Here is a 13,186-nt window from a genome sequence, read left to right on the forward strand (position 1 = left end):
ATTGTGTTTGTTGACGACTGCAGTCGGGCGATGTGGCTATACTTGCTGAAATCTAAAGCAGAAGTGCCAACAGTAATTATCGAATTCTGCAGTTTAATTCAGAATCAGTTTGGGAAGAAGATCAAACGTTTTCGATCTGATAATGGAACTGAGTTCCTCAATGCCGAAGTTAAGTCGTACTTTATGAGCCAGGGGATTATACATGAGACGTCATGTGTCAACACCCCTCAGCAAAATGGGCTAGCTGAGAGGCGTTTGGGTTACACATTGGCCACTGCCAGGTCACTATTATTTCAAGCAAAGTTGTCCAAGAAATACTGGGGAGAGGCGGTACAGACAGCAGCCTATCTGATAAACAGAATTCCTATGAAAGTCATTGATCTTAACAGTCCCCTGGATCGACTACGAGAATTTTTTCCGAAAGTTCGTCTGTTCTCTGGACTTCCTGCTCGAGTATTCGGATGTGTGGTGTATGTGCATCAGAATTTAGGCAAACTTGACCCACGAGCAATCCGTTGCATATTTGTTGGATACTCTGGGACTCAAAAGGGATATAGGTGCTTTCACCCTCCTTTAAGAAGATTCTTTGTGTCGGCAGATGTGGTGTTTAACGAGACAGAACTGTACTCCACTGCTGAAAATGTGTCTGCGACAACCCAGACTGAACAAGGCTCACACGTATTTGAATTTCTACGTCATTTGACTCCTGATCAAACCCATTGTTCTACTGCCACTCCAGCTGGGGAGATCGAGGTCAACACAAGCGGGCAGATAGTTGATGATGCCGAAGATGAATTGATTCAGCCTTCGGATGAGCAGGGTGAACCAGCGGGAGCTATGGACAATCAAATTAATCCTGAGGAAGAATTGACCCAAGAAGTTCCGGAACACTCACTAGAAGATGCAGTTGCAGATACGAATGTAGAAGCACCGGATGATGACTCAGGTTGGCCTGTAGCATTGAGGAAGGGAGTAAGGTCGTGCTAAGGCATGGCACCGATCAGCCATTACGTGAAATATGAAAGACTGAGCAGTCAGTATCGGAGTTTTCTCACTCTGCTGGGTGAAATTGTTGTTCCAGACAGAGTCGAGGATGCCCTCCGAGATCCGGGCTGGAAAGCGGCTATGGATGATGAAATGTATGCTCTCATGAAGAATGACACTTGGGAGATTACTTCCCTGCCCAAGGGAAAGAAGGCAGTGGGATGTCGATGGGTGTTCACACCCAAATTTCTGGCAGATAGAACGTTGGAAAGGCTCATGGCCAGACTAGTGGCAAAGGGTTACACACAAACAGAGGGAATTGATTATGGTGAGACATTCGCGCCAGTAGCAAAGTTTAACACCGTCCGAGTCTTGATTGCACTTGCAGCTAAGTGTGATTGGGAAATTTTTCAGTTTGATGTGAAGAACGCATTTCTCCATGGAGAGTTGGAAGAAGAAGTCTATATGCAGCTTCCCCCGGGATATCGATTGACAGAAAAACCAAATCAAGTATGTCGACTGAAGAAGGCTCTGTATGGGTTGAAACAATCACCGAGGGCATGGTTTGACCTTCACCAAGGCCATGGTAGAATTGAATTACTATCAAGCTAGAGGAGATCATGCTCTCTTTATCAAGAAGGGAGCAGGTGGAGCAGTTACTGTTCTACTAGTCTATGTGGACGATATACTTGTTACTGGTGGAGATATAGAAGAAATTGATCGGTTGACCAAGGCACTGTCCAAACAATTTGATATGAAGGAACTTGGACCATTGAAGTATTTTTGGGTATTGAGGTTGCATACTCCAACGAAGGTATTTCTCTCAGCCAACATAAGTATACATTGGATCTACTGCAGGAAACTGGGCAATTGGGGTGTAAGCCAGCGACAACCCCCCTTGATATTAATGTAAAGATTGGAAAAGGAGATGATGGAGCGGCGGTAGACAAACATCTTTATCAAAGGTTGATTGGGAAACTGATTTACCTCAACCATACAAGACCAGATATCTCGTATGCTGTCAGCCTATTGAGTCAGTTCATGAGTGAGCCATATGAAATTCATTTGCGAGCAGCTTACAGGATTCTGGCATATTTGAAATTCACTGTTGGACAAGGACTTCTATTCACTCGTGAAGGAGGTCTGACGTTAGAAGCCTACACTGACTCTGATTGGGCCGGGTCGGTGATTGATCGTCGCTCTACATCCGGTTACTGTACACTCTTGGTGGTAGTTTGGTCACTTGGAGGAGAAGCAGAAGGAAGTCTCTCTGTCTAGTGCGGACGCTGAACTTCGAGCACTTGCGGGTGTCTCAGAATGTCGCTGGTTGAAGCATTTGTTGGAGGATATTGGATTATATGATGGTGAAGGAATCAAACTCTACTGTGACAATCAGTCTGCCCTTGCAATTGCCAGAAATCCTGTTCAACATGACAGGACCAAGCATATGGCCATTAATCGGCATTATCTTTCGGAGAACATTGATCGGGGAATCATTCGACCAGAGTACATTCCATCTGTCGACCAAAAAGCCGACATCTTCACCAAGCCTCTGCCTGGTCCGAGATTTCAACAGTTAGTGTCCAAGCTAGGCATGGTCAACATCCACACCTAGCTTGCGGGGGGGTGTTGAACCGAGGCTCTCTCTCTCTCTCTCTTTCTCTTTTTTCATTTTATTTCTTTCTCCATTGTGAGTGGGCCACGTTCTATAAGTGGCCCACGTGGGAGTTCTTCTTCACTTTATTTCTTTTATTTTATTTTATTCGAATTTCACTTAAGTAAAATCCCACGTGTGAGCCTTTAAGTGACTCACATGTGGGACCTTGTAATGGGGCCTCTTAAAAGGCCCCAAGCCCTAGCCGTCAAGAGTACACTTCTTTGTTTTTGTTCTTTTTGTCTACAAGACTTTGTCTCAGGCGCCGCCCTTGGCTGGAGCTTCTCCTCTCCTCAACATCTCTCTATTTCTCCCAAACTAACAGGTTCCTAGGAGGAGGGAAGAGGGGGGCTAAGCGATGACAGTGCTCTGGGCAATATGGCTACACCGTAATGAGGCAGTATGTAGGGGGCGCAAGGTGTATAAGAATGGGCTCGCCCACGAGGTCGAGGGCCTCATGGCATCAAGGTTCCCTCGAGGTGTAAACAGATAAGGGAGGGGTTGATCATGCAAGAGGAGAACTTGAACTCTCTTCACTTGTATCGTTGGGCAGTAATGCTTTATCGGGTGACTGCCTTAAATCATATGTTTTCTAAAAAATACCCAAATCTCTTGACCGGCAATGACCGGGAACTGCCGCCACTTGTCATTGGGTGGATCCGTAAGAAATGCTCCACTCACAATACTACTATTCTGGGTTTTATATAACTGAGATCTAAGACAAGTGGATTTTATATAACAGGGTTTTATATAACTTTTCTTTGTTGCCGAGCTGCAAAAAAATACAAGCCACGCACGGCCTTATGTAGGGAATGTCCTTAAGCGTTTTGGCTGTGAGTGCCATGTACAGCTGACATGCCAGCTCAACCCCTTTAACCCTGATGGAGGGCTGCTCCGTCCTCTTTGAAAGCAGTGCACCATGTGTCTGTCTTGTCTGCCATCGCTGGCTCGTTGACAGTCTTGGCACATGATGTGCTCGTGTACCCCTTCTGGTCTGCTGGCCCATGCCACAGCACCAGGTGGCCCTGTTGCAAGATGGTGTACCTCCCCATGGAATGCTTGCTCCAGATCTGATCGAGAAGTCGCTGCGATCAATTTCCAATGATAGTGCCCTGCACTCTGTTGCCCTGGACCAGGTTTGGTGTCACCACCCGTGTTGCTAGTGTGTTCGTGCGCGATTGTCACCCACCACATGTCTGCCTTGTGATCCTCACACCAGCCCTCACTATGCGGGTGCCATCTCTAGTAGCCTCAATGTAGGGCGGCATCATGCCCTACCCCAGTCCTTGGATCTCCTAATATTCCAGCAGCTCGAATTTCCACCAATGCAGATGGACAGTCTCAATTTTAACCTTTTTTTTGTGGGCTAAGTCATTTAAGCAAGACAATGCCCTAAATCAAGCTTGGCTCCTGGGGAGCATACTTGGCAATGAGTGTTAGAACTTCCTACTCCTGAAGACAGCCAAAGCGATCTGGGATCATGGGCATAAAGCCAGCACTAAATTAAGGGATAGGAGAATATATAGTTTGATCGCCAGGGCAGCTAACCTGGTTCAAGGAGATAAGGTGGTCACTGACTAAGTCAATGAACTACAAGCTGGTTCAAGGACCTAGAAAAAGGTATCAGACTTGTGAGAAAAGAAGATGAGAGAATGGGTATGGTATCTGATGGCACCAAGAGGAAGGTGGAACTGGACTTATGGTTACAAGGGACTCAGAAGGTTCAGAACTGAAAGACACAAACTCAGATGCAACCACAGCCTTAGCCTCAGGATGGCATGTTCCGCAAGTACTGCAAGAAGCGGAATCATAACATTGACCAATGTTGGAAGCTGCAGAATCGGCCTCCCTGACAGGGTCAGGTAAACACATTCGCGGTTCAGGGAGCCGCCAAGGAGGGTTTTGAACCAGTTGCACGTGAAGAACTCAAAATGATGTCGGGAAATACAGCGGAAGAAATATGTGCCCTCAGGGAAGAAGTTGAAAGGCTCAAGTCATTGGTTGGATCCGCGTACATGACTGGATCAGGCAATCATTATATCTCTTCTGTCTTTCATACAGCTGTTCTGAGAATGAGCTGGATCATTGACACCGGCGCAAATGATCATAAGACTCCTGTCCGTTCAAAGTTTTATTCATATTTATGCTGTGACAGTCAAAGAAAAGTCATTACTGCTGGAGAGAAAATTCTCCAAGTAGCAGGCATTGGTACAGTATATATCAAGCAGTTGGGACTCCTGAGAGATGCCCTCCATGTGCCTCTCCTGAAGCCACAATTGGTTTCCATGCAGAGATTTGTTAAAGACATAAATGTTCAACGAATCTGAGATCTTATGGATGTTTTGTGTTTGATAAGGTACTAAACTTGAAGATTGGATCAATTAAAGAGAAGAACGGCCTCCTCCAGCTGGATGATGATATGGAGGAGGTGATGATGGAGACCAGGGAAGAAGCACCTGAGAGCCTGGAGGGGCAGAAGATGATGCATGCGCGACTTGGCCATCCCTCTTTTGATGTTTTCAGGAAAATATTCCCAGTTTCTGTCAAAACATTTGAATTCATCTAAGTTTGTTTGTGACTCATGCCATTTGGGAAGCATAAGAGAGCATCATTTGGGTGTACTTGTGAGAGGAGCGCTTGACCATTCACCTTGATTCACAACGGCGGGTGGAGGCCATGCATAACTTCATCTATTTCAGGCAAACACTAGATAATTGTTTTAATTGACAGATTTACTAGGAGTATGCGGGTACACTTGTTCAAGAATAAAACAGAAATACCAAATATCATGAAAATCTGTCACATGGTAAAGAACCAGTATGGGGTTGCCATAAAGAAGTTCTTGTCAGATAGTGCTAAAGATTTCTTTAATCTAGGGTTGACAGTCTTTTTCTTAGCAGGGCATAGTTCACGAGTCAATCATACGTGAACACCCCACAGCAAAATGGAGCAGCAGAGAGGACGGTAGGGCATATGGTTGATACACTAATCATTCATGCATGGGCGCCTAAAATCTTACGTGCAGCTCTAATCTCAGCTGCTTATCAAATCAACAGACTCCCGTCAAGAAAACTGGCTTACCAAAGTCCAACGAAGTTAATGTCTTCTTTTCCACCCTGACAGGAGAGTCATGGGATTGGATTACCTATGGGGATACTTGGATGTGCAGCATTTGCCCATGTTATTAAACTCAATCCGAGCAGAAAAATGTGTTTTTGTGGGTTACTCCTCAACTCAAAAAGGTGCTATCTGTCAGGCCAGCAGAGAATCATAGTTTTTGCTGATGTGATCTTAAATGAACTTTTGGTGAAGCAGCAGAGACCGTATCTACCAGAGGGGACTGCCAATAGGAAGGCGCAACAATAAATCCGATGGTAGTGAGCAGACAAGGGGTTCTGACGACCAGGAGTCCCAACCTGATGAACCTGAACAACAGTGATCTCCTGAAACCAATTTGATAAGGCAATTCAGGAGCTGAGTGGACAATTATCAAACCAATTTGACATCAAGTCCTTGGGGCCCTTGAGGTATTTCTTGGGAAATTAAGTGGCCTAGTCGGGAGAGGGCATATTCATTTCCCAGCAGAATTATATATTGGATTTCCTAAAGGAGACTGGGATGTCAGAATCCAAACCATGTAGCACCCAACTTCATTCAAACACGAACCTTGGTGCATACGAAGATGACAGCCCAGTCGGTAAAGAACAGTACCAAAGATTAGTGGGTAGATGTATCTATCCTGTTCACACGAGACATATAGATTCTTCTCTGTTTGAGTATTGAGTCAAATCAAGTATGACCAGGAGGAACAGACTGGCAAGTTGCTCTCGGAGTTTTATCCTATCTGGAAGAGACAGCGACTCATGGACTATTATTCAGAGGGGATGGTGATTATTTTGCACAAATCTACACTGATGCTGACTATGGACGGTCGGTACTAGACGTGATATCAACATCAGGGTACTATTCTTTCATTGGCAAGAACTTAATTGCATGGAGGAGAAAGAAGCAAGATGTTGTGGTTAGATCCACCGCCGAAGCAGAGTTCAGGTCAGTTGCTAAAGGAATTAGTGAAGCCTTCGGGATTTGGGGAATTCTTTAAGATTCGGGTTTCTCTCAAGTCACCCCAACCATCATGCATTGTGACAGTAAGTCAGCTAATCCTGTCCAACATGACAGGACAAGGCACGTGAGATATATAGACAATCAGAACAAAAATTGACTCCGGTGTTGTTTAGATGAAGTATGTTCAATCCTCCGAGCAACAAGCCAATAGTTTGACTGAAGGATTTCAAGAAGCAACTTCCAGTGAATGATCTCCAAGGTGGGCCTTCATAGCATCTAGGCACCAGCTTGAGGGGGTGCAGTGAAGCCCCATTCTTTTTGTTGCTATTTTATTTTTCTCTGTTATGTCTTTATGTTGTAAAAGTGGGCCTCATACATAAGAGGCCCGCTTATCCGCTGACCCACGCACCATTTAAGTCACCCATGTGGGCCGAGCCCATTCTTGTATTTTCACTGGTTTTAAACCAGTGAAACCCGCACACTCAATACAGCAAAATGTTCTTTTCTCTCTTACCTTCTGACCACTGAAGATGCTTGTTGACAATGGCCTTTTAACGCAGAGATGTTTATATGTTTCAATCAAGGTTCCTTCCATATACTTTATTATTTTCCGCATTGAATTTTCTCAATTAAGGGGACACGATAGTCGCCTGCAGCTGCTTTGCAGTTATATATGTGTCCCTGGAATTCATTACGAGGTGAAACCGTAAAAAGGAACTATATGCTGGGCTCTTTTCCTTTAGTTTACTTCCTGCTAGTTACATATGAAGCTTAAACAAGTTCGAATCTCTATACTTAAATTGAGTCTTAGAAAAGATTCTTAATTCTCTTCGTAATTTGTTCCCTTCGACGTATACCACATCTCCAGAAATATTACAAACTCCTTTGCATCTGTGTTTCAACTTTTGCTTCAGGTTTTACTGGCAACGGGCGGAGGCCATTTGGTTTATCTAGAGATTGGGGATGGAAAGTTGAGAGAAGTGAAACATATCCAGCTGGAATATGATGTTTCATGTCTTGACATCAACCCAATAGATGAGAACTCCAACTACAGCTCCCTGGCTGCTGTGGGGATGTGGACAGACATCAGTGTAAGGGTGTTCTCTCTCCCTGCTTTGGATCTCATCACAAAGGAACATCTGGGTGGAGAGATAATCCCGCGGTCTGTTCTCCTGTGTAAACTTGAAGGGGTGAGCTCTCAACCCACATCAGCTTTTCTCTCGTCTGCATGCTTAATCAAAACTTTCTTTTTGGATCACTTCTCAGGTTCCTTATCTGCTATGCGCGCTGGGAGACGGCCATCTTTTCAACTTTCTACTCAATGCAAGCACAGGAGAGCTGAGCGACCGGAAGAAGGTTTCCTTGGGCACTCAACCTATCACCCTCCGCACTGGCGTCCGAAGGGTGCAACCCATGTCTTTGCGGCATCAGATCGGCCCACCGTCATCTACAGCAGCAACAAGAAGCTGCTATATAGCAACGTCAATCTTAAGGAAGTCAGCCATATGTGCCCCTTCAACTCCGCGGCCTTTCCGGACAGGTTTGCCTCCTTTCCCCTCCTGTATAATCTTTTTTAGATAATCCCTGCTTTTGTTGGAAGCCCTTGCTATGACCCATAGTAGCGCAGTAGTCCTTTTCAAGATGTTTGCTTTCTCGGGGGGAAGAAAGATTTGTGAAATAGCCTGTTTTTTTTTTTGACGTGGGGGATTGATATTTGTCGCAGCCTTGCCATTGCTAAAGAAGGGGAGCTCTCCATCGGCACCATCGATGACATTCAGAAGCTCCACATCAGGTCAATCCCCCTGGGTGAGCATGCCCGCCGGATTTGCCACCAGGAGCAGTCACGGACGTTTGCGATATGTAGCGTGAAGCAGATCCAGACAAGCACCGACGACACAGAGATGAACTTTGTGCGGCTTCTGGATGACCAGACATTTGACTTCATCTCCACCTATGCGCTCGACAGCTATGAATATGGCTGCTCCATCCTCAGCTGCTCTTTTGCAGACGACAATAACACCTACTACTGTGTTGGTACGGCTTATGTTCTCCCTGAGGAGCCCGAGCCGAACAAGGTGCGCCCCTACTCTCGAGCATACCTGCTTACAGACCTGCATCCATGCATGTATGCATACATAAACACATGCACACATCCAGACTTGCACGCATAAATACATAAACACTTACCTACTTACATGCATGGACATATGCATTAGTACATAAATTGATACCTACACACATACATGCCTGCATTTATACATGAATGTGCGAGTACATAACCTGCACACATGCATACTTAAACACAAACATACATACGGGCATGCATGCAGACACAAATACGTACGTACATACCTGCTCGGATGCATACATAAATACTTACAAACGTACATTCCTGCATGCACAAACTATATCTTTTTTGAATGTTGCATGCATAAACTAATACTCACATATATGCATTCGTAGGAGCAGCCACATATAGATGCACATACATAGATATCTATCTATGTGCAGACATGTGTACGTTCATACATATCTATGTATGTGCATTCATACATACATGCATACATCCTCAGATGCTCTGGTTTTGTAGGGGAGGATACTGGTGTTTGCCGTGGAGGAAGGGAAGTTGCAACTAATCGCTGAGAAGGAGACAAAGGGGGCGGTGTTCTCTCTCAATGCCTTCAACGGGAAGCTGCTGGCGGCCATAAGCCAGAAGATTCAGCTTTACAGGTGGGTGCTCCGCGAGGATGGCTCCCGCGAGCTGCAGTCAGAGTGTGGGCACCACGGCCACATTCTTGCCCTTTTTGTCCAGACCCGCGGGGATTTTATCATTGTCGGCGATCTCATGAAGTCCATCTCCCTCCTCCTTTACAAGGTAATGCATCCAACCAGGCCTGCAACCATGGTTTCTTTTCTTTCAGAGTGCATGTTTTCTTCTAAAGATGAGTTTTCTTCGCTTCTTTTCTTCCATAACTTGTTATATTTTTTCATCAAAAAAGAAGCTTTCATCGCATCTTTTCTTTCAGAATGTTATTATCACCAGTTACGCATCTCATCCAAAGATAACCTTTCATATTGTAACTTGTCGTTTCTGATCCAACTGTAACTCAAAATAGCTCTCATCCTTTCTTGTCTGGGAACGCTTCTTCGAAAAATTTTTATTATTCTAAAACGCGCGTTCACATCCTGTCATATTTTTTTCTTTTTTTATTGTATCTTCTTTTCATGACTTCTTTTTTTTAGAGAATGTTATCTATCTATCTCTCTATCATCTGTCACCAATAGAGAAACTCGCATCTGAGTTTCAGCATGAGGAGGGGGCAATTGAGGAGCGGGCGCGGGACTACAACGCAAACTGGATGACAGCGGCGGAGATTCTTGATGATGACGTGTACTTGGGGGCGGAGAACAGCTTCAACCTGTTCACGGTGAGGAGAAACAGCGAGGCGGCAACGGACGAGGAGCGGGGGCACTTGGACGTGGTGGGTGAGTTCCACCTTGGCGAGTTCGTGAACAGGTTCGGGCGGGTCGCTGGTGATGCGGCTGCCGGACTCAGAGGCAGCCCAGATCCAAACTGTGATCTTCGAAGCATCAATGGCGTGATCGAGTGGTAGCCTCGCTGCCGCAGGAGCAGTACGCATTCCTGGAGAAGCTTCAGGGTGTCTGGCAAAGGTGATCAAAGGCGTGGGGCTCAGCCATGAGCAGTGGCGCTCGTTCAACAATGAGAAGAGGACTGCCGAGGCCGAACTTCCTCGACGGCGACCTCATCGAGTCGTTCCTCGACCTCTCCCGGCCCGCATGCTCGACGTCTCGACTGCCATGGGTGTCTCTGTTGAGGACCTCTGTAAGCGCGTCGAGGAGCTCACCAGGCTCCACTAGTCTCTCTATCTTTATCTTTCTACAACCCCTCTCATCTGCTTGTTGGTTATCAAGTGGCCTTGTTTTTACCCTTCTTGGAGGCTGTCTTGTCCGAGATGCTGTGATCGTTTCTCAGGATGCTCTTGGAGTTTAAAACTTACTGTCTGTCTGACCGGCTTCTTGGGTGTCTTTGGTTGCTCTTTGAGCCTTTTTCTCTCTGTATCTCGCTCCATGTTTGAGGGTAATGTCGAGCCATGCCCATGGGCTTCTCTTTCATTTAGGGAAGGTACTTTCGTGCAACCGCTGGTGCAAATTTGGTGTGATGTGCGGTGCGGTTTGAATTTGAACGGCACATCGCTTACCTGTCATAATAATTGCACAGAGGCCCGTGCGATGCGAAAGTGCCCGCTCTCTATCGCTCCTCTGTCGCCTGCTCCCTCTCTCTTTCACATTCTATGGTGCTTCTCTTTGTACCTCTTTCTCTCTCTATCCCTCTCTATCCCTCTCACTTCTGTCACTCTTCTCTTTCTTTCTCTCTAACTCTTTTTCGCTCTGGTGCTCTTCTCTCTCTCTCTCTCTCCCTCTTTTTCATTAAAAATAAAAAAACTCAAAGAGTGATCAAACGGTTGATCTAAGCACTATAAGGCCTTAGAAAGGGGTTTCTGAGGCAGAAATATGATATGAATTTGGGGATTTTTTATATGAAATACCACAAACAGTGGGCGAAGATTCTCTAGCTATATCAATGCACAAAAAATTAATTATGAGCCACACCTATGAAAAAAGTAAATTTATTTACGCATAAATACCATATTAAGTGCTTTTAATGGAAAAACATCCAAACACAGATGAAACAGATTATATTAGCAAAAAAAAACCTTGGAAGGGGTTTTTGAGGCATCAACATGATATAATTGATTCTTTTTCAAGGAAATGGCCCTTACCATTCTCTATCTTTACACTATAAATCAATCAAACAGGTTCTTTTAGCTAAATCAAAGCATACAAAGTGAGTTTCGAGGAAGAACTTTAACTTTTGTAAATTTATTTATATATAAATACTGTTTCATACATTTTTATATGAACACACTCAAACAGTCACCAAACCAGCGATATTAGCCATATAAAGCCTTGGAAAAGGTGTTTAAAAGCAAAAATATGATATAGCTGATAATAGGTTTTGACAGTTTATTCGTTAAACGCCCTATAGAATGTTCAACAATTTATATCATATGTAACAATTTATATCACAGTTAGCTATATCATATGGTTGGCTTTTGCTATCCACGGCTTTAGAAAGGGTCAAGGAAATGACCTTTGATATTTTCTCTATTGAAATGCCTGAAACAATAAGTGATTCCTATTAGTTACATAGGGGCAAATACAGCGAGCTATGCTGTAAGCTATTAAATTTAGTAATGCAAAATTATTAATTTAAAAATGATGTCATTTAGTGATTTTATGTGAAAACAGTTAAACTGTGTTCGAGCAAATGGCTTTCAGTATTTGGGTTTTCTCAAATGCAGTAAACTGTGTCCTAAACAATTTTATTCACTAAACCAAACAGTTGATATTTGCAATATAAGGCTTTAGAAAGAGAGATGGTCCCTTTGTTGTAATTAAATCTTTTGATAATGGCTCGATATTACTGCATAATACCTAGACAGTTTCTTCATTTAAAGTGAATGTACAAAGGGCAAAACCAAACCTAGAGCAAGTAAAAACACCTCAGTTCAATTTTGGAGGAACCTGGCTCATTCCCATCTAAAATTCCATCTCATAGTTCATTTTTTTTTGTTTGCTTTGTTTTTGTTGGTTCCAGAATAAAGTCCAAGAATAGGAGATCATCTTACCATGTATCAAAAATCCATGCTACACATCTGCCTTCAACCCATGGTTTGCTAGTTTTCTTTTGAATTAGGGGTAATGCATACTTTTAGTGGGGGATTGCAAGCACTTTAAATAAAAATTTCATATCATTTTACTTATTTTCATACAAATCTTCACACTTTCCCTCGACATGCTGAAGCATAATTGTGTTCACTTTCACTTGTATATCCTTGGTTATGTGGGGATCTATGTGAATTTTAATGTTATTTCTCATCAGAAAACCCACAGCTGATATTGGTAAGAGAATTTCCAAAGCCCTCTTAGAACCCTAACTTCATACCTTTCTTCATGTCACTTGGGAGTTCGTTGCTTCCTTGTCAAATTTTCACTTCTAGTTATCTTCATCCTAGCTCCTCCTCAATTAACCCTTAGGTATATAGTGTAAGCCCCTGTGAACTTCATACAGAGCTGACTTTCTCAGTCAACCAACCTTAGTCTAGATGGAAGAGTCCAATACCTGAGTCCTAGTGTCCCATCCATTAACCTTACCCATAAATTCTCATCTTCAAGTTCCCCTACATTCTTACAAAACATCTCACATAATCATGGACATTCGCTTTTCAAGTCTGTCTACTTTACTAATTTTGAAAATGATATCATAACTGATGGCGCGTCACCACCGGACGTCATCGAGCCAGCAGCAGAGGAGCAGCAGGACTTCCCCGACCAGGGACCGGTGGCCGAGCATCACCCAGCTCGCCACCGACGAGTCCAGCCAATGGCAGACGCGACGAG

At 44.2% G+C, this 13,186-nt stretch overlaps 1 protein-coding gene across 1 annotated transcript in view; it reads left to right on the forward strand.

Annotated features, from left to right (window-relative positions):
* The window catches only part of LOC144704935 (DNA damage-binding protein 1a-like), a 32,118-nt gene extending 21,513 nt beyond the window's left edge, over positions 1-10,605 (forward strand). Inside the window, 12 exon segments of the mRNA XM_078577523.1 lie at positions 7,618-7,893; positions 7,970-8,093; positions 8,096-8,243; positions 8,427-8,778; positions 9,294-9,578; positions 10,012-10,223; positions 10,225-10,286; positions 10,289-10,306; positions 10,309-10,362; positions 10,365-10,446; positions 10,448-10,494; positions 10,497-10,605. Coding sequence (XP_078433649.1) covers positions 7,618-7,893; positions 7,970-8,093; positions 8,096-8,243; positions 8,427-8,778; positions 9,294-9,578; positions 10,012-10,223; positions 10,225-10,286; positions 10,289-10,306; positions 10,309-10,362; positions 10,365-10,446; positions 10,448-10,494; positions 10,497-10,582 — 1,746 coding nt within the window. The 3' untranslated portion in view covers positions 10,583-10,605.
* The last annotated feature ends 2,581 nt before the right edge of the window (positions 10,606-13,186 follow it).

Source organism: Wolffia australiana, chromosome 6, assembly GCF_029677425.1.
Source record: "Wolffia australiana isolate 7733 chromosome 6, ASM2967742v1".
Classification (NCBI taxonomy): domain Eukaryota; kingdom Viridiplantae; phylum Streptophyta; class Magnoliopsida; order Alismatales; family Araceae; genus Wolffia; species Wolffia australiana.